The sequence below is a fragment of the Apiospora aurea genome (assembly GCF_038362705.1).
Source record: "Apiospora aurea strain CBS 24483 chromosome Unknown utg000001l_segment0_segment0, whole genome shotgun sequence".
NCBI classification, from domain to species: Eukaryota; Fungi; Ascomycota; class Sordariomycetes; order Amphisphaeriales; family Apiosporaceae; genus Apiospora; species Apiospora aurea.
Genome location: NW_027117388.1, coordinates 1,461,441 through 1,484,873, shown reverse-complemented (window position 1 = coordinate 1,484,873; position 23,433 = coordinate 1,461,441). Strand labels below are relative to the sequence as shown.

The 23,433-nt window shown below is 55.1% G+C and overlaps 7 protein-coding genes across 7 annotated transcripts; 4 read left to right on the top strand and 3 right to left on the bottom strand.

Moving 5' to 3' along the window:
* Window positions 1-914: 914 nt before the first annotated feature.
* PG986_000476 (uncharacterized protein) lies at window positions 915-2,339 on the top strand (the record flags this gene model as incomplete). Its single annotated transcript, XM_066836698.1, has 1 exon — window positions 915-2,339. The coding sequence occupies one exon, from the start codon at window positions 915-917 to the stop codon at window positions 2,337-2,339; it is 1,425 nt and encodes a 474-aa protein (XP_066705591.1).
* A 4,621-nt stretch (window positions 2,340-6,960) lies between these two features.
* PG986_000475 (vegetative cell wall protein gp1) lies at window positions 6,961-9,218 on the top strand (the record flags this gene model as incomplete). The annotated part of the gene is made up of 2 exons (XM_066836697.1): window positions 6,961-7,952; window positions 8,018-9,218. The coding sequence occupies 2 exons, from the start codon at window positions 6,961-6,963 to the stop codon at window positions 9,216-9,218; spliced, it is 2,193 nt and encodes a 730-aa protein (XP_066705590.1).
* A 1,101-nt stretch (window positions 9,219-10,319) lies between these two features.
* PG986_000474 (Retinoic acid induced 16-like protein-domain-containing protein) lies at window positions 10,320-13,494 on the bottom strand (the record flags this gene model as incomplete). Its single annotated transcript, XM_066836696.1, has 3 exons — window positions 10,320-13,223; window positions 13,304-13,417; window positions 13,486-13,494. The coding sequence occupies 3 exons, from the start codon at window positions 13,492-13,494 to the stop codon at window positions 10,320-10,322; spliced, it is 3,027 nt and encodes a 1,008-aa protein (XP_066705589.1).
* Window positions 13,495-15,057: 1,563 nt separating this feature from the next.
* PG986_000473 (uncharacterized protein) lies at window positions 15,058-15,928 on the bottom strand (the record flags this gene model as incomplete). Its single annotated transcript, XM_066836695.1, has 2 exons — window positions 15,058-15,858; window positions 15,923-15,928. The coding sequence occupies 2 exons, from the start codon at window positions 15,926-15,928 to the stop codon at window positions 15,058-15,060; spliced, it is 807 nt and encodes a 268-aa protein (XP_066705588.1).
* Window positions 15,929-16,631: 703 nt separating this feature from the next.
* PG986_000472 (uncharacterized protein) lies at window positions 16,632-18,012 on the top strand (the record flags this gene model as incomplete). Its single annotated transcript, XM_066836694.1, has 4 exons — window positions 16,632-16,768; window positions 16,853-17,085; window positions 17,142-17,246; window positions 17,549-18,012. 4 exons carry the CDS (start codon window positions 16,632-16,634, stop codon window positions 18,010-18,012), a joined length of 939 nt encoding a protein of 312 aa, XP_066705587.1.
* Window positions 18,013-19,770: 1,758 nt separating this feature from the next.
* On the top strand, window positions 19,771-21,489 carry PG986_000471 (uncharacterized protein; the record flags this gene model as incomplete). Its single annotated transcript, XM_066836693.1, has 3 exons — window positions 19,771-19,808; window positions 19,879-20,379; window positions 20,451-21,489. The coding sequence occupies 3 exons, from the start codon at window positions 19,771-19,773 to the stop codon at window positions 21,487-21,489; spliced, it is 1,578 nt and encodes a 525-aa protein (XP_066705586.1).
* A 678-nt stretch (window positions 21,490-22,167) lies between these two features.
* On the bottom strand, window positions 22,168-23,135 carry PG986_000470 (uncharacterized protein; the record flags this gene model as incomplete). Its single annotated transcript, XM_066836692.1, has 2 exons — window positions 22,168-22,610; window positions 22,637-23,135. 2 exons carry the CDS (start codon window positions 23,133-23,135, stop codon window positions 22,168-22,170), a joined length of 942 nt encoding a protein of 313 aa, XP_066705585.1.
* Between the last annotated feature and the right edge of the window lie 298 nt (window positions 23,136-23,433).

Sequence of the window (23,433 nt, the reverse complement as noted above, 5' to 3'; positions counted from 1 at the left end):
GTGCTGTGGTGGGGTCCCCAGCCTACGCTTGGATGGGGGCCAAATCATTAGCCCATGGCCCCCGGAAACGAGCTTGCCAAGCAACAGCCAAGCACAGCCGAATTGGAAGAAGGATTGCTTATTGGAGCTGGCGCGAGAGCGCGCTCGCGTCTGTTTCCTCGAGCATCCGAATTTCAATGGCTGCTCGGCCACCTTGTCAGCACCTCAGTGTGAGAAGTAAACCATGCGGCCTGTGGCGGGAGGCGTGATTGGTGCAAAGTACTTTCATTGCGTTTGAGCGAAGTGTTACACTGTCTCGTAAAAGCAGCGCACAATGTGACGTTTTGCCTACGTCTCTGTTACTTCGGTTCCCGGCGTCGTTGAATGTCGGGAATCGCGCGGTCAAGACGGGAGGGCAGGCGGATTGACGGAGGGCGTTCGTTCTGCCCCCGCCCTTAAAGAACAAAATGTACCAGACCTAGCCAAGCCAAGCCGCGCCAAATTGCAGCGCATGCCTGTCTTTTTCAACCCTGGACGAGCCATTCGTTCCTAACAGCGTGAACCTTTCACCACCTGGACATATCTAAATACCGAAGTTTTGGTATCTGATTGAAATACTACTTCCTTTCCGCAAGCAAGGAATACCGAGCTCTTCGGTTCGCGTAACGCAGCCAGGCAGTCTCTACACATGGAGTGCCATTGCTGGCAGCGGCCGCTGTCTCCGCTCTTCGGTAAGACCCGTGCTGTAGACCACCCGCAGCTCCAGAGTCTGAGCTTCGTGGTTCACTCACACAGCTGGTTGGCAATGCACTGTTTTACACGTCTACCACGGTCTTCAAAAGCAAATCTAGCGACAGGACAATCTCTATCCTTTTTCCATTTCCTATTTCACGTCAATCGTCTGTGTTCCTCACTCTGCAAGTCTAGTTGCTCCAATGGCTCTTGTGTCACTCCCCACCGAACTTCTGCAACATATTTGCCGCGAATTCTGTCTGCATTGCCAACTGGCGGACAAGGAGCATAATAAGTCTGTGAACGACAAGATAGAATGGCAATACGATGAAGAGACGGTGACCGCCGACGCTGCCGTAGTGATGGGCGTCCAAAACGCCCGATTGATCCAGCTGAAACAGCGTGACGAGGAAGAATGGAGGACAATATCAGAGGACCGACTGAGCCTACTCAATCTTTGCCGGACTTGCTCCGTCCTCCGGACCATAGCCCGTCCCTATTTATACCATCGCCTCGCCTTCCGAACGGCCCAGTGGCTCCGTTTGTTTGACTTGCTGTGGAATTTGCTCCGGACACCAGATCTTGCTGCCTGTGTCAGGTATCTTGCTCTTGGGCCGGAGGCCAATGCCGGAGAAGCCCCGATATGGACGGAGGATATAATCGAACGTCTCTTCCACTTTGCACGACGCTCGATCCGCCTCGATCCGGACACAGCCGAGGATCCGGAAGTGCCCGCGAACCGCCGAACCGTGCACATCGTGAAATACCCCCTACTGTCGCAGCTTATCGTAGCGCGCACGCACTCCCTCGAGCTCTTGGCATTGAGCGGCGAGCTCGCCGTTCCTTGGAACCTTTTGGCCTACGTGGACCCCGGCAAGTGCTCCATGCCCCGGTTGCGCGGGCTGCGCCTTTCAGGTCTCGACACCCCATATGACCTAGCAGACTATGCCTATCTCTTGCGACTTGCGCCCAACCTGGCCAAGCTATCGATTACTGGCTGCAACGGGGTATCGCGCAAGCTCGAGCTGGCCAACCTCCAAACCCTGAGTCTCGTGAACACCCAGCTGGACCGCACCGACATGGACCTGCTCCTCTCCAGCTGCCGCGCGCTCCGAACGTTCTCTGCCCTCTTCGTCTGGAGCCGCGGGGCCGGGGTTCCTGAGATCGTCGACCTCCTGGTCCAGCACGGGCACGGCCGGACGCTCCTCGACCTGGCCTTCGTCGCCTCGATCAGCGACCGCGAGGTCTGGCGCGAGGACGGCGAGGCGATCCGGTCGCTCGCCGGCTTCGAGCGCCTCGAGCGCCTCGTCCTCGATAACCGCTACGTCGTGGAGATCACGGCCCCGGAACACGACCGCTACCTGCTCCCGACCGCGCCCGGGACGCTGCGGTCGATCCAGCTCAACGGCGCCGAGCACCGGTTCCTGGACGAGCTGGACCGGCTAGCGGACCGCAAGGCCGATGGGATGTACCCGCACTTGACGGATGTGGTGGTTGTTAGCCCCGACAGCCCGGTCGGGGAATGGTCTCATCCTCGTTGCGAAGAGATCTTGAACCGGATGGCAGGGTTAGGGATGCCCTTGACGGAGGACGAACTGAAGAGGCCTCAGTGGGTTGAGGACTTGTAGCTGTGGGATAGTATTCTGTAACCAACAGTCGCGCCGACATTGCTCTTTTCTCGCGGGCGTTCCTTCAAGTGGCTGATATAGCACCCAAAACCTGGGGCTAATTTGTATTACGCACTTATTCCCCTAGAGTCGGACATTGGCGATTTATGCGACAACCAAAGGGCTATTATACATTCGTTCTAGTTGGTCCTACCATAACGTCGTGGAAACGTGTGCATGGGGTATCGTAGGCGTATTGGTGAAAGCCCAGGTCGTTTCAGGGGGCCCGAAATACGGGATAGGCGGGGCGTAAGTAGAGCGCACGAAAGCTTGGCCCTGGGGACAAGTCCAACTGAATTTTACTGACAGGTTCTGCTTTAGTCCACTCCGCTGTTATTTTTTGGCCTTATCAGAAAATGAAACACCGCGGCCCGATCTTAATACGCACAGGTGGTCACGCCCCGAAGGAAAGATGAAGAATAATCCGAGCTCTACGTCGTTAGAATTTATGATAGTAGGGTATAAAGGGCCACGGGAAGATCTAGCTGTGGGTAGTTAGTATGTTGCCCCTGAAGTCCATCCGTGCTACTGATGACGATGTGAGAACATATATGTAGCCAAATGAGTAACTCCGGGGTCTAGGTTTTCATTACTCACTGCTTCCAGATGATTATGCGATAGTATTCGGCTTTTGTTGGTTGGGTTAAAGATAGTGATATTACTGTGTAACGTTAGCTGACAGTCGGCGTTATACGTCTTGGTCGTTAACAAGGAATGATTCTGAAGACTAAATCGAGCCCCTATAAATTCGACACTATTTTCTGCAACATCGACCTCTGGATATTACGACCCGCTTTTGATCGAACACCAAAACCCCAAGATAATAAGCCCACAACTTACTTGATCAAATACACCCACTTGTATTGCACACCACCAATTTCACAACAGACCAGCGCTGCTCCCTGGATTCAACATGGGCCGTGGCTGTTACGATACCACTGGCTGCCCCAAACCGCAGCCCAAGCCCAAGCCCAAGCGTCAGGCCTAGGCCTAGCCTTTGATATTCTTTTGTTGATGTGCACGATATTCAACGATGGCCGAAGCGGTTGCAACAACCGAAGATCTCAGACAATTACTAGTAGCTCGATATGGTTAGTAGAGGTTGTTGCCGACGGGCAACGCACCCCGCCAGGCTTGCAGGGAGGCTGCATGGAGTTTTGTCAGATTCCAAGCTTCGGCCTCGAACCAGCTATGTGGTTGCATCACATACCGATAAGGTCGCACAGGCTGACCACGATGTTACCAAATACCAATGCTTGCTTTGACTTGGAACGCATCCTACGCATCAATGGCATTGCTCTTTTTGGTAGGGAGTTACTGTACTCGAAACAGGACAGCTAGGAGATGGTCAGATATAGATATCTGATATTGGGGGTGCACGCGAGGAAGGACTGATAGGTCGTCACGAAAGCACTCCATTCGACACAGATACCTCTTTTGAGACACAAATATTGAATTGAGGAATACTCAGCAGGCCGTGCCATATTCGCGAAGTCGGTAGTGTATGTGAATATTGTAAAACGTCAGTACTCGGCCCTAATCCGTCGTTCTACGAGTGGCCGGCGTGACAAATCTGTCGTGCTGGTATATGGGTTGTCTGTAGGAGCTGACACTAGGAAGCTGGGTTTGTTGAACCAAGTTACGAACGTAGGAGCATGGGACATGTCATGCGAACTCAGACTCTGTCACGTACTTTGGAATATAGCCATTTCTTAATCTGGACATCTACCTTCAACTTCCCACAGGACGAGGTACTCCAGGGAGCATGCTCGGAATCGGTATCATGGTTAAAGACTCGACAGGACTGGCTTGGTATCAGCTTTTCTGAACACCGGGGCGCCTGTTGGAGCTGTGTCCGTTGTCGTCGTGGTGCTCCGGTGTCGGTTGGGAATCTATTCCTCGAGACCTCTCAGTGTTTAGTATTATGCATCTCTGGGTATATCAAGATACTACTGCACCACTTGCATATTTACATGCATACAAGCAGGGGTACGTGTCAGTGTGGGCTCCATGTTCAATCTTGAATCCAGGCGCAATAGTTTCATCGCCCAAGCAAAGTGCTATACCTTATGGGATTCAGGGGATACGGAATCACGTAATCTCAACGAGATTCGCCATGTTTTCAGATAGCCTAAGAGTTTAGCATGCTGTGCCTCAGAGCGCAATGAGATACTACTATACAAACACATACATAGTGCAGCTTGTTTCGATGTCATCATACATCTATAAGACTATTATAGTAAGCCCGGGTGAGCTGCAAACGCGTGGATCAGTTGGCTGGGTCTGGAATAACCTAGTGTCTGCAGGAGAGCTGGCTAGTGACGATATAGCGGGCGGTAGTTCGCAGCAATCACAAGGACGGCGGCGCCCTTAGAAATCATAAGAGCATCCAAAGACCCGAAGCTGCATAAGATATGCTGGGCCCTTCCACATACTTCCATTGCATTAGGTAGTAATACATGAGGTATGATTGCTCCGCCCTTGCCGCACCTTAATGATGCCCTTTTCGGGAGTAGTGCCTTGTACGATTGTCCGCATACATTACACATCATTGAAGTCCTGGTTTACTGAAGACCAACTACCCAGATTGTGGTATATCATCTTGCGACTCGATGCAAGCCTCGCGCACTATTAGCCAGCCACTCCCATGATACCGGTTTCGAGGATGGTGACGTGTCATGTCAACGTAAGCCCTAAATAGCAGCAAAAAGTGAAAGGCGAGGGTTGCATCGGCGTAGTTTTCATGAACAACGGCCTCGAGCCAGATAACATTCATCACGGCGCTCCTTCACACACATTGATAGAGTTGAAGAGACAACTATGATAACGCCATGGGCTGCCAACGCGTGCTGTGTCGAAGAACCTCTTTAGGAACCCCCGAGGATTGAGCAATGCGAACACGTTCGGATCCTGTTGGGACCAGTGGTTCGATACCTCGCATCGACATCGTATCCGGAGTGTGAAACGTGTAGAGTGGCCGATATTGCACCAAGGTGGGGGACCTACCCGTAGCTCTGATCATTCTGGCTTGTATGCCGCGGATAACCCCCCCGAACGGCGCAAGCTGCCGGGCTAGAACTTCTCCAGGGCGCCGATCGCCTTGTGGTGGGGAACTACGGCCCTCAGAAGTAGGGCTTCGGCCGAACTGCTGTAGGGCAGCGGTCGGCTTCACGGTAGTGTCTGCTGCTTGCGCAAGTGAAAATGATCTAGCCGACGGCCAGACATCCACAGCACCGGTCGGACGGGGTTCAAGTTCTGAAATTAGCTGGAGGTCGATCAATCGTCGTAGAGCTCGACATTGACACGCTCAAGCCACTCTCCAAAGACAAACACAGCCAACCGTAGGCGGTTCTGTGGCTCAACCCCCACAAGTCCTGTTGCTCAATCCAACGTCCAGTGAGTCACCGAAGGGCGGCTATGAGATGGTTGGGCGTGGGTCCTAGTTCAGATCTCATTCCTGATTCCTGAAATCCGACCGGATCGGGCAAGGTTTTTTGACTGGTTGACTGAAGACGGGCAGTCTCGTTCTTGGGTTGGCAACAGTAAGCAGACGAGTTGGAGGGACGGCGCCGGCCCGGGAGGCATGCGGAGCTAGGCAAGCAGATGCCCTAACTGACTGCTAGGAACCATACCCCGCAAAAGAAAGATCAAGGACAGCAGCATTCCAGCAACTGGAACCAAAAAAGAGCTGATGAAAAAAATACGAGTACATGCATGCTTTGGCGAGTCGGAGGCTGCATGCTGATCGAGAGAACTCAATTGACTAGAGCCAACAGGCAAATGAATTCCCAAGGACGTTTCGCAGAAATTCGCTGGTGACCAAAACACCCCGCATGCGGTGCTTTTGGCAATCAATATGTGCCCCGGGGATAGAGAGTCTGGACAGACTCCAATACAAGCACGTGCAGATTGGCATGCAACTCAATCTGCGATGCGGGTGCTCTGAAACTCGCAGGTTCGAAGATTGAGTGGTGACCAGCCTCTCTCTCACTCCACAGGAAACAAAAAAAACCATCGTCTAACCGTTAGTCGTCTCATTCAATCAAAGTCGACCGAGTAAACCTCCAAGCGCCCGTCAATAAACCTCGCGCTGCATAAGGTGCAGTTCGTCGTTTGCACCTGCGCATCGCCATTCGTTGGGTTCGTGTTTTTGGGGCAGGCTTGGGGCACCCGATTGGGGCTAAGCCTGCGCCCTTCAGGCCAATCAGCAGCGCGAAACCCATTTACGACAGGGGGTCCCTTCTGAAAACGGGCAAGGCGCACTAAAACGCGGTCGCTATTGCATTGCCTGTCTCCAAGTCCGATCAATTAATCATCGTGACACTGACAGGGGGGCTCTCGGCAAAGAAAGAAACACGACCCCCAGCCAACGTTTTGCATGTTACCTTAAAAGCAACCTCCAAATGCATCACCTTGACTTTTGTTTGTTTCCTTCAAAAAAAGGAGCCGGATCTCGTGGCCGCTTCCATACCATATAACCATACCCATATACCCATCTTTTCTTTGACATCGTTGTTTCGTATAGAGTTGTAGTAGGGCCAGCGCCGTCGATCGGGAAGCCTCAACTTATTACGTAGGACTGATGTTGCACTGCCTCCTCGTTCCCGCAGCAGGCACCTTTTTTACCACCTTAACGACGAACCGCTTGCTTGTGTTTTCTTCCGTTGTCGTTCATGCAGCTCCCGAGTCAATCGACAGCAGCAGATCACCAGCACCATCATGGGGTTGTTCACTAGAAGAAGAAAGAGCAGTGCGCCTCAACCACAACCACCGACACCAGCATCGCGAGTGGACAATAAATCGCCATCCTCCTCATCACCTCTACCGTGCCAATCACCACCAGAGCCGCAATGGAGCTGTCAGTCGCCGCCTCAATCACAACCGCCCGCGGGCCATTTCCAACCCGCTGGCTATCTCCCCGACGCCCCCGTCTTGGCATAACTCCCCAGCAGGAAACTCACCACCGCCTCCATATCAAGCGTTCCAGGACCCGAGAAACAATTATCCGCCCATCATCGTTAATCAGCACTACTACCTTGGCCAACCGCCACCAAGTTCCGTGTGTCCCACCAACACCAGCAGCTATGGTTCCGGGACCCTCAGCAAGTTCCGCATGGAGCCCATGGTCGACCTGGCCGACGGCATGATCCCGGGCACCAGTGCCCTGGTCCATCAGGTCTTCGACGACGGCCTGCCGCGGTGGCACGGCCAGGCCACGCAGCTGCTCAACCAGGGCGCCGCCATGTACGACCAGATCTTCAGCAAGTTCAACAACGTCATGACCATGATCGATTCGGACAAGTACTTTGGCAACGAAAAGGACCTGTTCACCTACCAGCCGCAACCCTCGGCATCATCGCCGCCTGGCGAACCGGCAGCAGTACCAGCGCCCGCCGCCACGTCAAGGGGCGTGCAAGTCGTGCCCAAGAAGCACGGCAACAGCAGCAGCAAAGACCCCTCGAAGGGTCATACCGCCGCAGCCGCTACGTCCTTACTGTCCTCTGGTGGGTACTTCGCCAAGGTCGAGCTGTATGCCAACTCGCGGCTGCCCATGAACCTGCCGCCACTCAAACTGTACGTTCTTCATCTTGGGACAGTCACGTGCATATGTGTCGGTTGATACTGATACCCTTTCTTAGATATATGCCCACGTACCCTCTCCTCTGCCTCGCAGCGCAGTACTCGGAGAAGGTGTACGAGAAGCCCCAGGGCTTCGAGCGCGACACGCACGTCGACGCCGACTGGCGCACGGGCACCAAGGCCATGCGCCTCAAGTCGGTGCCCATGGACCACATGAACACCATCGTATTCGCCATCCGAGGCACCGCAACTTTCATGGACTGGGCCGTCAACCTGAACACGGCCCCCACCTCGCCGCTGGGCTTCCTCGACGACCCGGGCAACTTCTGCCACGCGGGCTTCCTGTCGGCCGCCCGCAAGATGGTCAAGCCCGTCGCCGCCCGCCTGCGCCAGCTGCTCGAGGAGCAGCCCAACCGGGCGTCGCACTCCCTGCTCATCACGGGCCACTCGGCCGGCGGCGCCGTCGCCGCCCTGCTCTACTCGCACATGCTCGCGACGTCGCGCTCGGCCGCGTCCGAGCTCAACTTCCTGACGGGCTGCTTCAAGCGCGTGCACTGCGTCACCTTTGGCGCGCCGCCCGTATCGCTCCTGCCGCTGGCGAAACCCGAGGGAAGACCCGAGCTTAAGAAGTCGCTCTTCCTCGCGTTCGTCAACGAGGGGGACCCGGTCGCCCGCGCCGACAAGGCCTACATCAAGAGCCTGTTGGAGCTCTTCTCCGCGCCCGTCCCGAATGATGGCACCAGCAAGAGCAGTAGTGGGCGCAAGGGCTCGGCTTCTTCGGTCTCGTCTTCGCACTGCAGCACGCCCGAGCTTCCCAAGAGACCTGGGGCCAGCGGGAAACCGCCCAAGGAGAAAAAGTCGGAATCCACATCAGCACTGCCCAAGACGTCGAAGACATCTCTCATAAAAGCCTCTTATACGGCTCTAGTGCCTACCACCAAGACCTCGACATCCTCCTCGAAAAAGTCCAAGTCGTCGTCCTCGACCTCGGCTCCACCAAAACCCACCTGGCACGTCCCACCCAGCACCCTCAGCAACGCGGGTCGCCTCGTCGTTCTGCGGTCGGGCGACCCCCACGCGCGCCTCAAGGGCCGCAAGACGGTGCACGAGCGCCTCGACGAGGGGGTCGTCGCCCAGACCGTCACGGACGAGCAGCTCCGGGGCGTGGTCTGGGGGGATCCGGTCTGTCATATGATGAAGCTCTACGCGGGACGCATCGAGACGTTGGCGGTTGGGGCTGTGACTGTCAAGGGCTATTAAAATTCTTGAAGACATCGACCCATTGACTGGTTTGACTTCGATGAATTCCGCTGAGGATGCGAAGGATATGAGAAAAGTGAGGCGTGACGTGGGGGATAACGAACGCCCGGGAGCAAAGTGCGGTTGTAATGGTCCGTGTTGATCAATCAATCCGGATGACGGTTCATTTGGAATGAGATGATGATGTGCATTGCGAAAACTTGCACTTGCCTCGTTGCGTGCTTGCTTGCGTTGCGCGTGGTGGGCTGTTTTTCTCGCCCAGGGGTTGAGTTGAGTTGGCTTGTCCACATGGCGTGATTGAAAGGTGCAGTGAGGGGCGGGCGTTGATTTCAGGAGGGACCATTTCTTTTTCTTTTTACCACATGATACCATATAACATTCTCACGACGTTACGACACAATTGAACCAAGGACAAGCAGTTGGATACCAAAGTACTTTAGAAGATTTTCATTTTTTAATTGCTTCGCTTTGGACTATAGAGGGACGGCGACATTGGGTGTCCAGTTTCGAATTGAAGTTTATTACGAAAAGAATGAGGACCAAAGACGATTGTGATCCTCGCGCAAGTCTAGTTGCATTACAAGAAACCGTCGAGGCTCCCAAGTGACCCTCTCCTGCTCTCTCTATATCCGCCCATTCAAAGTTACTCCGTCTGTCTCGTGGCTACCGTTTGACTGTTCGCTCCTGTGGCGCCTGGCAATGTGCTGCTGTAAGGTATCATAAAAATAAAAACTTATTGCTCCTACTACTAGTACTGTTACTGCTGCTATGCAAGATGAGAGAAAACCGCGGTCCCCTTCTCCTTTCGCCGCCACAAAAGTCTATCTACCCATTGCTAGGATTCTCTGCCTCCGACGCCACTCGATGCTGTGCTGTAATCGGGAGAAGTAGGGGTGAAGAGATGGTATAGGACGTGTGCATGTTGACCCCCTAATGTGTAAGTAACGTTGTTGAGAAGTGGAGGGAAGAGGAGGGAAAAAAGAGTTGGATTTGGGTAATACACAAAAGGCGGGTATCCAGATGATTGATGATCATGACACGACACTGCACGGAAGAAAAAAGGAAGGGAAGACGAGAAGTAAACCACCAGCCCGGCTCCCCTTAGATGAATCGGACTTCGTTGAACGTGCCGGCCCGGACTTGTACCAGACTCGCAAGCTCCAACACGAAAGCCTGGAAGATGATGACATTGGTGACCACGTGCGAGACCGAGGCCTCCTTCTCATTCGCCTGGTCCGCCGTGTCGGGTCTTGCACCACCCATAGTCTCACTGCCCGTTTCCTCTTCGTCGTCGTCATTCGGGTCTTCAGGCGCAGGGGGCATATGGACCGTCTCCCGTCCACCATCGGCGGCTGTCGGCGTAGTAGCAGACGCATCTCCCTCTTCTCTCTCTCCATGAGCGTCATCGTTATTGGCCTGCTGCGAAGCCTCGCCCCCTCGAGGTTCACTTTGTGGGGTAGACGGCGCCTCGACGGAGTCGTCTGTCGAGTGTATCGATATGCTCTTCTTCAAGTTGAAAGGAATAGGCGCGACATCCTCCTCCTTCGGGAAGCCAACTCTGCGCGCCAGGATGCTCTGATCCACCGCGGCGAAGGCAGCCACCTGGCTCGCGACGGGCCCGTCGCGTCCACCCATGGTAGCCGGCTGCTGGCTCTGGCCGATGGAGTATGACCGGGCCACGCCGCTGCGGTTGGGCGTGTCGTAGTTGAGCGGGAACTCCTTGGGCGGGGCCGGCAGCGGTTTCGTGCTCGGCGTGTACGAAGTGACCGACGCGTTGCTCGAGCTTCGGTGCATGTCCTTCCGGCCCCGGGGGCTTCCCGAGCGGCTCGGGGTGCCGGCCAGGTCGGACAGGAGCCGTTGCGCGAAACCCTCGAAGCCAGAAGGCCGTACCGGCGAAGCCGAGCGCGAGTCGTCATCACTCACCAACTCGGGCATCGGCGTGACCGCCGTGGAGGCAGATCTGGCAGGGCGATTAAGCACAATCGTGTCGGCAGTCTGGAATGCTTCGCGGCGCTGTTGGACAAGGTCCTCGAATCTCGGGATCGACCCGCGATATGACGTGACCTGGTTAGCAAGAGTCTCTAGAACGGTCATGATCCGCGGAAGCGATGAAGTTTGCCAGATTGGTCGCCGCCGGCACCGACTCATCAACTTCAGCTTCTCAAGCTCTGCAGCTTCGGTGGAGTCAGGATTCAGCGGAATGTCCTCCATGGCTTCCTCGTCGTCCTCGAACGCATACGTGCTCGGGTGGCGCAGAATCCATCCTTCAATGCTGACATAGCCGCATATAGCGAGGTCAATGATAGTCTCGGTTAAAGCCAAGTTTGTATCCACGGGATTCAGGAAGAAAGAAGACAAGATATCGAGCAACGAATTCCACAGGCGGTCTTCCGGGCTCAATGTGTGATGCGGCACATCCCGCGGGGCTCCAGGTAAGCTATCCGGGATCCCAGGCAATTTTTGGTTGGTAGTAACCAGCTTCGGTGCCACTAGCTTCAATGAGCAAGGATGACTCTCGACTCGGGACATCATGTCCTTCAAAATGTTGTCATAAACCTCGTCGAAGTTGTCCTGTCCGCCTACAGTGCCTGCTAGGGTGGTCAAGAATTCTACTTCTTGATCGTGAGCTCCGCGGGTTCGCTGCGCGGAGTTGCCGAAGATTTCTTCAGTGCGAAGTAACGTGACGACAGCATAGCGGTGATGCCTCTTAAGGATCGCCGCCAAGAGCTGGAGGGTCACGCTTACGGTCTGGTAATTTTGGGATTTGAGACAAGAATGTATCAAATCTACGAGGTTGAAGAGCAGGGGAGTGAAGTCGACCACGGCCGTCTGGGCCTTCAACATCGTCGCGAGGTCCATAGATTTCCGCTTGCGTGCCGCGCTGACGGCCGGCTCCGCGCTTGTCGATGGCCGATTCGTGGGGTCTGGTAATGCGAGCAGATAGTGGAGAATGAGATTAATCATGTCGGGATGGTCCAGCGCTTCCAAGATCCTTCTCAAGTAGGTCAAGACGGCAACAGAAGAACCGCCGTCCACGTCGGAAGACTGTAGCAAGGATGGGTACAGCAGCTGTTGCAGAAAAATGACCTGGAAATGTTCCAAAAGCGTCGATTTGACCTCGGCTGAACGACAGTGGTTGAGAACATCCTGCCAAAACAGGAGGGCGGACAGAAACGTATCGAGATGGAGCTGGAAGTCGGGAGAGCAGGAGCTCACAATCTCGGACGTGGAGGTGGGATGTTCGTAGTCGGAGAAGGCAAGAACCGGAGGGAGGTTATGGGGCGGGTGATCGATCACCAGCTTCCTGCTGAGCTGGCTGTAGAGGGCGCCTAGGCCAGTGGCCATCAGGGTCGAGAGGTCGCTCTCGACGATCCATCGTTCCAGCTCCACGGAGCTGGATGCCGACTCGATGATGTACAGCAGGCCTGTCCTGGCGAAGTCGCCCACCTTGCCCTCGTGGTGAATGTAGTCCAGCAGCAGGTAAAAGAGCGGGAAATCCTGCTTTTGGGTTTTGCCCGCGAACTTGTCCCTCTCGTCCTGGAACTCGTCCTCTTGCGCGGCCCCATCGTGCCGATGCGTCTTGAACCAGGCGGAGAGGATGGCGGGTTCGAGACGGATCTTGGTAGTGATGTTGAAGGCAAGCTCGACGACGCGAATCTCGGTATCGGTGGCCAGGCGGACGCTGTTGGCACCGGTAATGCGTATCATCAGGTTGGTCAAGCTGGCGGAAAAGGCATCGTTCTCGACGAAGGCCTCCTCCTCGCTCTCGATGAGGGTAGCGAAGAACAAGACGGCCTCCTTGATGATCCACTCATTGTACGAGGAAGTTGCTATCTTGGCGATGGGGACATAGATCTGTTTGATTGCGCAGAAGCTGATGCATGGATGAGGCAGAGGTCGTCGGGACTCTTCGACGAGCAGGTTGGTCAGCTCCTGGAGACGGATTTCGAGGTTCTCGGCGGCGTCGATATCGTGGGACAGATTGGTAGTGTTTCGCCATATGGACTGTAGGGGGTGGCCGGAGTGGTTAGAGGAGGCTGGTGGCACGCGAGGAGGGAAGAGGCTTTGTCTGTTTGCTGGCTTACCAGGAGCTGGCTGTACTCCTTCTCGAAACGATGTCGTCGCCTGACGGGGTCTTTGGCGGCATCCTTGTTGGGATTCCCCAAGGCCAACGGGGTATTGGCTAAGAGGCGCGTCCACTACGGGGGCAGCGTGTCAGTTGCTGTGGAGGGTACGAGGGCAGTATCAGGTGCAGGCGGCGACTCACGAAGTCCATGGCGTCTCTAGAGGCATCTCTCGGTGGTGTTGTGGGAGATGGGAAGTCGTCGCTCAGCTTGAAATGATCGAGGTTCCCATCTCGCGCGGGTTCTGGTTGGGACCTTGGGACCTCAGTGCATGATTTCAGATGTCAGAGGAAACGGCCCTAAAATCGCCTAAGCTGGCCCCTGTTCAATGCACGACCGCCAATCGCCTGCTGCATGTACCGCCAGCTACCCTTTCAAGCCTTTCCCCAAGCACCAAGTTGCCAGGGTCCTGCTCAATTGACGTGTTCCTTGCAAGGCATGACACGTCTGGCACCCCGCATTAATTTGCATTCCCAATAGATCATTACGGATAACGGCCGCCAGTGGCTTCAGCTTCAGGGGAACTGCACAGTTGCATCTTCTGCATCCACAGTTTACACTTTACTCTGATGGACATCTTTTGGCCCAATAGAAAAGAAAGCGATTCTTTCGTTCATTTTCAATTCGGGGCCGCCTTTGAAAGCGCCCACCATTGCACGAACTGGCTAGACCCTGAATTGCCTCCGTTCAACATTGAAGTGTGTCAAAAACGGTTCGGGGCCTCTGGCCTAGTGAAGCCGTCAATTCTACGCACACTTCCCGAACGGCTGGAACAGTCCGGCCATCGTGACTGACCGACCAACATCCGGGGAAGAAGGTGTGGCCGTTGCTTGGTATGCAGCATGCTGCGCCGGGGGTGCTCTGTGTGGCAGACCCGCTATTCTTGGCTGAACCCCGAACCGATTTACAGTCAGCAACATCACTTCTTGGCCCTAAATGCGCATAGGAGCAGCTGATCTACGATCACCCGGGAAGCGACACCGCCGTTATTGTGACATAACAAATCAATCCATTCCTTTCAGCCACATCCTACGTATGTATCCCCACCTCTTCGTAGTCGAACATAATGCCCTTTGGGAAGTTTGAAAGCATATGAGACGTAGAGCATGTCCCTCCAGTGGTACCTAGTCTTGTGCGAGATGTGCCTTCTCTGAGTACAGTGCACACAGACACACAGACACACACACATAAAGAGAGATACCTCCAGCAGCCAGGTCCTCCACGCAAGCTAGCTAGAGCTCCAGATGGCTGGGACCCGGTATGGAGGTATTCCACCCAGCCTTGAAAGCGTTGCCAGGTATCGGCATAGCGTATTGCTCGAACCCCCCTGGGGCCCAGCCGCTCCGCCACCAGATTCACCGTACCCGCCCGGGCCGACAGGTCTGTCACCACCGCTCCCCTCTCCCGGCGCGCCCCTGCCGTCATCTGGATCGGGCGTGGGAGTCGCCGTATACTCGACGCCCCTCACCGGTGCGACCCGTTGTTGTTGGCTTCTGCCCTTCAATGCACTTCTGCTGGGGCCGTCGACACTGGCACAAGTGTCCAATCCAGGATAGTACCAAGTGTTTGCCACTCCTTTGTCTGGATGCCCGTTGGCCTCGTTGACGGGAGAGGCCCAACTGCTCGTCAAAACACGGTCAGTGATAGAATTAGAATGAAGGAAGAAAAGAAAGAAAAAAGAAAAAGAAAGAAAAAGGAGAAGAAAAACGTGACACTTACACGTCGCGATTCTCTCCTTGCGGTCGACGAACAATGTTATCCCGCTGAGAGACGACCCCAAGGAAGATGGGGAGGCAGCGCATGAGTTGAAACAGTACGCGGTCGGGGCCGGGGTTATTCACCCTCACGTTTCCCAGTCCCATATTCACACTGGGATAGTTACCGCCCGCGATCAGTAGGTACTCATAGACGGCGGTAGTTCTCTGCTCGACTGGTAGGTCCTGCTGAGCCCTGTGTGAATACCAAGTTCCCAGGCCTATCCGAACCCTTGTCGCCCGGTTGGGACCCCGGTCTTCCTGGGGGAACCTTTGACCATTATAGGGGACGTATTCGTCGTCGGCCGTGTCCGGGTGCGACATAATATCCATCAGCAGTAATGCACCGGCTCTGAAGGCGGTATAAATCTCTTCCTGGGTGTAAAACCTACTGGCCAAGGCTTTGGTTCTTCGGCCCTTCGCGTCAGGCCCAGGCCCCGTCAGAAGGCCGGGCGGAATTTTGTTGTGTCTCCTAGCGAAACTGTTGTAGTTGTACCTTTCGGGATTCAAGAGGAGCGGTATATCAGGATGCGAATTGTCGTAGCCCGGGGGGTCCCACAGCCAACTAGTACGCTTGACAATCCTGCTGCGCGGGGAAATATTGGTGTCATGGGAAACGAAGGCAGGCGAGTCAGTCACATTGTTGAGGAGTTCAAACGAAAGGTCATCTCCATCGTCCACCTTCGCAGAATCGACGACTAGGGTAGCAATAGGCAAGCCAGTGATGAGTTGAGTCAACAAGGCGGCGATGAGAATCCAGAGCTGGAAAGACAATGTCAACCATGAACTATGCTAAAATCTGCCAGATAATGGGGCTTGGTCCTACCATCATGTTTGCTTATGTTCCGAAGGCGATGGTAGGCGGCTTTAGTTGTAGACGGAATGATGATGACGATTATGGCGGTAGTTCGTTTCCAATGCTTGCGACCTGGTTGCACTCTGGCCTGGGGTAGGGAGGAATCGGTAAGAGGGGACATATTCCAGGAGAAGGCAAGAGAGCTGGCTTTTGAGAAGTACAGGATAGGTGACAGTTGGTTCTAATATTCACTATCATACCTGAACTTCGGCAACTCATATTTCTATGACCCTCGAAGCGTCCGACGCCCCTATCTCTCATCCTCCCATCCACCTCTTCACACAAATTCTATCACCACCACTCCCAAAAAGTGCTCAACAGATTGCTGTTAATTCATCCCTTAGTTTACTTAGACCCTCCCGGAATTCGAAGCCAAAAGCGAAGAGGCACTCTTTAATCACAATGCATGAATGAAAATGAGTTGTGGCTTTTCTGAAACGAGTGACTCAAGTTGAATTATCGTGTACCAAGCATACTCATCATACACCATTTTGAAATCAATCCTTCTATCCCCCAGGTACTACACCTTTCGCCCATTATACCTCGTAGAACTCAGTAGAAGCAACTATGAATCATGCTGCTGTTACTCCGGATGAGGAGAAGGGAGCTGTCATTTATAGCAAGCCATCGAGAGCGAGGCAGGGGAGGCCAGCGTTGACAAGGCCGTTCTGAATCGATCATGTTAGAAGACCGGGAAAGCTGGATGAGGAGGGAGGCTTCTAACCTGGGACAGGCCGGAGTTCTGGCAGAAGGCGGCAGTCTGCTTGCACTTGCATTTGAGGAGGTCGGAGACACCGCCGCCGACGATTCCTGTTTGTGAGGCTCATGGTCTCTCTCATGCGTCGATGATATACAGAAGAGGCAGTGGAGACAGTGAGTGTATCTGTATTTGCTCACCAGCGTTGACGTCGAGCTTGGAGCGGCCGTCGAAGAGGCCGAGCCCGTTCTTGGCGAAGGCGCCGCCGAGCAGGCCGGAGATGATGTCTCACACCAAGATCCGCCATGGAGCCTCAAACGCACTACCTGCCTTGGTCGGCGACCAAAACCTGAGACAGTCGGAATGGAGGTGGTTGAAGTCATCACCGAAAAGAGGCCGGGTCAGCTTTTCCCGCAATGGCTTCATTTACACCATTGTATGTATGTTCCGGGCCGATCTGCCGTCGGCTTGACTGGCATCTCGGCCCACCAGCACGGACTCCTGCGGCTGTCAGCACCAAGACATCCAAGACGCATGGCTTGCGCGCCTGGCTTGCTGGGGCCGGAATGGACGATCAATCACATCAAATTGCTTTTTGTAAGTCTCCGTGGTTGCGGCTGAAGCCCCTTCATCGCATCTCCCCCACCTGTTCCTTCCTCCGCGGACCAACATCCTCATTCTTACTTCACGTTATTTGAAGTCTGTTGTTCGAACCCCAATTGCCAACCTATCGAGTATTTGGCTCTAGCTTTGGAGACGGGGGAGTACTTGACGAGAGCCGGGTCAACTGGGGGGGCCTCGAGTCGCACAACAGCAGCCTACCCTGCCCGCCCCCCTGAAAGGGAAAGTCTAGCCTAGCAAAGCCGACTCGGCGAAACTAGCAAGCCTGTGAGCAACAGACAGCGCAGGGGCCATTCCCCCACCTCGCGTATCGCGTGCTGAGCTTGCCGTTTGGCGTAGAGTCCCAGGTGCATCATCCCCTGGTCCTTCGTTGCTGTCGGCAGCAAACACCAGCAAACGCGGTGATAGCGTGGGGCAACTTGGAGGATGTCTTCTTCGATCTTCCCGTTGCACGGGTGCTACTGACCTCCTAAATCACATCCCGGCCCTTGGGCTCGTGATCGGGGCCGTGGGACAAACAGCCAGCCAGCCAGTTTGTCAAACGAACCCTGGCAAAAATAGGGAGTTGCCCTTCACGAGCTTGAATGTCTTGGACTGTTTTCGTCTTGGTGCGTGCACAAAGGCACCATTTACCTCGAACAAACGCATGGCGCTCATTAAGGAGTACGCCGCCGACCAGCATGCGTGGTTTATTTCTCGAGGCTCCCGACGGAAGGAAAGAAGACTGGGACCTAGAAACTGATGGGCGAAATTGGAAGGTTTCTGGCATGTTTCCATATACATGAAGCCCGTCGTGCATCCCGCGTGTCGGCATCGCTTCCCGACACTTTTTCCATTTTCAGGTTGACAGATTGACAGCTCAACTGACAGGGGGAAGTCGAGAGGCACGGATGTGCTTCCGCGGGCGAGCAAACATGCAGACCCCTACGCGATTTCCCTCTCAGTGACAGAGATGGTGGGATGGATGCGAGATCGCTGCAACGTTCAAAGTGCAGATGCAAGGCGCGAAGGGAAGCAGCATGAAGATGTTGCTGTAGGTCCCAGGCCCTTGAGCCCGGTTCGCTGCGTCCTTCGTACCACGAGACTTTGCAGGTTTGCCCGACTCAGTCCGGAAGCGCGCAGGCTCAGCCGCTGCAGGTACACACCCACAAGCTTGAATGAGAGAGGGGGCAGGCCTGCCTTTGTCGCTCCTCGCGTTGTTCTTTTCGGAGTATTTGCAAATTGGACAACGCTATCGTCTTGAGCCATGGTGCTGTATTGCTCCCTATTGATTCCCATGGAGTTTCGACTTAACTCGATGGCGTCGGTGGCAGAGCTCTCCCCTCCACATCGATGCACCCATGAGAGCTAATTTAGAACCAATGAAACCGGTGAGGACGATTATTGGCCCGTTGATCTTGCCATGGATTGGGAACAGCGCCGGGATCGTGCAGCGTGCATCATGCTTCGTCCCGGTGGCGTCCTGATTAGGGCATGCGAGAGGGAAGACTTGCATCTAGCGTAAGCCGACCCCTGAAAAACGAAATCTCCGTTGGACACGGGTAGAAACCTAGAAACTGATTAACTTCTGCCCGTTGGTCGCCGGCGCCGCCAAGCCTAGACCGATCCTAGAGCCCAGCATGGACGGTTTGACTTGGCGATCCTGTGCAAACAATTAGCCCATGTTTATCTGTCCGTGTCGTCTGATGTTTACAAGTCCAAGTTCCCTTCTCTGGTACCAGTAGTCAGTCTGTTTGCGGTGCGGCTGGAACATCATCATCGTGATGCCATGGAGTCCGACGTCGTCTAATTAACCATGGGATGCAAACAAACAGTCGCACTGGACGGGCAAATCTCCCGCTTCGTTCTCGAATGAAAAGAAGTCGTAGGCTTTTTCTCGGGCTCAGAGCAGGGTGATGGTGATATCCTTGTGAGACACCAGCACTATACTCACGTCAGACAACAACCGGCACTGTGGCAGAGCTCGACATCATATCGTCCTGTCTCAGAGCCATTCTCATCAAGACGCTTGCAGTAGCGGCTCCCATTCGTTCGCCGCATGGCGTTCCAAGCTTAATGGCAGCGGGACGTTGCCCTGAGAGGAGAAGGGGGCCATGCACATCACTCAACTTGACTCATGGCCTTAATCAGAACGCACCCAAAAAGCACGGCCGAGTCGGCGGGACGTTGCATCGGTGACGGAAGGTCTACCCTTCTGGATCCTGGACACCCCGTGGAGCGTGCATGGCAAACAGACCTCGCGCCATGTTCATGTTGTCATGGCTACATTGATGGGTGTTGTGTCGGTATGCTCGCTTCGACGGTTCACAGACAGGAATCAGTCTATAAGAGGACGAACACGATCCAGAATGTGAATTCTCTTCTTTCCCTCAGCAGCTCCACCATCACAGTTCAGATCAACGGGGACTCGTGGCCAAGTACACTCTTTTGCATACCACCGCTGCTCCTACCCAGCTCCACGATCTAGTTCCTCGCTCAAGATCCTCGACAAGTCTTCGAGATGCCTTCTTTCACTCATCTGGGTGCAGTTGCCCTGAGGTTGGTCTAACCCTCCATCAGCCGCCGGGCCTCTTTCTCTCTCTCTCCCTCAGTACTAACTATTACACAGCACAGCACTTGTTGCTGCCCTCGGTCCAAGGGATGACGGTCCATACACGGTGACTGCCTGTGGTCCGGAATGCGGAGCTACCACCACCGTCTACTCGACGTTGACTGTCTTCGCGGGCTGCTCCGAGACCAGCAGCCTGCCTTGGACCACCTACACTCCAAGCAGCGCCTCTGGCCTCTCGTCGACCAACGCCTGGTCGTCTTCGCTGACGTCCAGCACTTCTTTGACCCTGACCACGCCCATCAGCAGCAGCAGCAGCTCAGGCACTATCCCCGAGAGCTTGTCTAGCACTGCTTCCGTGCCTCCCTCCTCGCCGGTTTCTTCCTCCAGCCTGGCGACGAGCTCCTCGAGCCCCATCAAGTCTACGATCACCTCCACCGTGATTGTCGTCCCCACGACTAGTGCCTCGACCGTCGAGACCATCACTCCGTCCACCACCCTTACCGTTCCTTACAGCTCCTCCACAGCTTCCACCGAGACGGAGAGCACCACTGATACCTGGTTAGTCATATTCCAACCGCGAACCAATAACCTGCCTTTTTGTGGTGTTGTTGATACTGACACCTACCCAGTGAGACTGAGAGCACCACCATCATTGAGTCGTCCAGCCTGTCTGTCAGCCTGACCACAACCTACAAGTGGAACTCCACCATCACGGTTCCCACTCAGTCTTTCCCGACGGCGCCCAGCTCCAGCAGCAGCGCCATCTCTTCTACTGGTCCCTACAGCTATTCTTCTTCATCATCCAGCCCATCCAGCTACCAGTACTCCACCATCCCTTACACTTCTTCTTCCGTATGGACCTCTGGCATCTCAAGCACTGAGGCTTGGTCTACCACCTCGACCCCGTACAGTGTCTCTACTTCTTCCTCAACGGCCTCGGAAATCACTAGCACTCTTACTGTCACATACTCCTCCTCGATCCAGAGCACCGAGTCGACCAGCAGCACCGCTCTCAGCTCTTCCTCCGTCTACACCTACTCAAGCTCCAGCCCCGTCGGTACTTCTTCCACCGGAGGTATTAGCAGCAGCAGCTCGACTGTCTCCACGTCGACCGTGACTGCATCCACCACTTACAGCACTGTGACTCCCGTCACCTCCAGCAGCAGCAGTAGCGTCTTCGGAACCTCCTCGTCCCTGCCCGTCCAGAGCTCCAGCTCCACGGCGACCCAAAGCACGACCTGCGTCCCCGCCGGCTACGGCTCCTCCTCCAGCTCCATCTGCTTCCTGCTGCCGACGACCCGCTCGACCCTGACCTCGACCTACACCTACACCCCCTCCTGGACGACCTCGCCTCTCTCGGCCACGTCCGCCACCAACGCCGTGACCGGCACCACCACCATCACCGGCCGCTCCACCACGGCCACCGTCACCTTCGTCTCGCCCACGCCCTACGTCACCACCTCGTGCAGCCACGGCTACGGCTACGGCTCCAGCTGCTCCAAGGTCACCGTCTACCCGGGTACCGTCAAGGCCCCGGCTCCGACTCAGGCTCAGGGCTATCCCGTTCAGGGCTGGAACCCTAAGGTGACTTGGGAGGAGACCTTTGGCCGCTGGGCCAAGATGGAGAAGAAGGTTCCGAAGTCCACGCCTTGGTGGCACTTCTGGTAGACTGGCCAGAGGCCAGAGGCCTCAACAAAGTCTTCGTTCATAATACGGAGTGGGAACCTTGAGTAAGGGGACTTCGAGTGAGTTGGGCATCTGTAAGCATGCACACCACTCGGCTTCCCCGAGGTTGCCCTTTCCACGGACGAGGAGCTTGGATGCCTGGTGGAGATTGACTGTATGAGAGAGATTAGGGTGTTGTTATGTGGTGGTACACTTCTTGACTTTCCTTAACCTACTTTTTTTTTTCTTCAAATATTCTTATTACTTTGTTGGCGACTGGATACATGTAGTGGTAGGGGAATTAATATGATAACGAGCGAATTGATACACATATAGCCGAGCGTCTCATGTCCTTTCGCCATTATGCATGTGACATAGGTTTGACGGGAAAGCTTTACATTACTCTGTAGCTGCTCCGGGCCTATTTGTTGGTCTAATGCATCCCCTTTGTGAAAGATTGCTTACATTCCACGTCATCCAGTCGAATAGTGGCGGTTGCATGCTCACTGACTGCTGTTAAGTAACACTGTCACCAATAGTATGTCCGGTAAATATAGTACAAGACAGCCCACAGTGGCGGGGAGATTTCAGACCTGATCAATGCCAAAATTGTGAGAGTAGTTAGTTGGAGTGTGTCAAAAGTCTTCCCAGGGATGGCTGAGCAAAAGTCCTCGAGTTCTCTTACATTCGCGAACCGTCATCTTCCTCACCAAATAACGCAAATGGAAGAGCCTCGGTAGGGTGGTTGGGCAAGCGCCTCAGGATCTTCTCAGGCATAGGCTCCCCATCGCGATCAAGCGGTGCACCGTCCACATCGTCCGGATCAAAGCGGCCCTTTTTGTTGTAGTGCGCGTCACCCTCCGGCAGCCGCACCCGACGAATCCCCTTCTTGCGGGAGGAGAAACAGCGGTCCACGGCGTCGCACAGGAAGAGGGACCGGTTGTCGTCGACGGTCACGTCCGCACCTTCAGGGATGACGTCCCCGATGACTTTCAGAACGTGCTCCAGCTGGTCGACCCAGACGGGCCACCCGCGGTGGTGACCCCAGTTGGGGACGAGCGCAGCGACCTGCAGCGTTTTCAGATCTCCGCCCATGAGCGCCCGCCAACCCGCGGCGCGGGCACCTCATCGCCGGTGGCGGGGTTGCCACCGAAGAACTCCCACGGCCGCTCGCCCCAGTGACCGTCGCCACGGGGGCGGGTATCGTCGGGATCGTACGTGATGTAGTATCCATGGTAATCCGTGTAAGCCGTTAGCTTAACGTGACGCACGAGTCGCAAGTTGCGCTCCCCGACGTTGAAGAGCCGGAGGAAGACGCACCGCTGCTCGAGCGCCACCGCGAACACGTTGCGTGCGTACATGACCTCGGTCCCTTCGTTGTGGACTTGGCGGCAGGTACGCAGGAGCGCGGTGCCGTGCGTGCGCAGGCGCGCTTCGTAGTGCGCGCCGCAGCCGTAGTCCCGCCAGCCGCAGCAGTCCGGATCGGCCCCCTCACGTGCGAGTTGGCGCCGGAGCCGCCTAGCGGTTGTGAACCAGACGCGGTAGCAATCGATGTCCTTGGGTTGGATGAAGAGGTGCTCATAAACCTTGTCACGGATTTCGCGAGGGAGCTCGAGGAATGTGGGCCGCTGCTGCTGTAGTTGATCCATGGTTGTAGTTGCTTGTGTCTTGGTTTGATGGGATCAAGGGAGACGAGTACTTGGGTTATCGAATTGTTCTCGATACTTAAGTAATCGCGGCGCTGATGATGTTAGTAGCCGGTGTAGCGCGTGAGTCACAGGGGTTTGGGCTGTGCTGGTGATCCAGGAGCCGCTAGAACAGCACTAACAAATAGCTCAGGGGTATCGTCATACATTCCAATTGGTCAGAGTCAATTGGACCCAAAGGCGGTCCCTGCAGGTTTCGTAGACGAATGGAACATCATACGGTAATCAGAATGAATAGCCC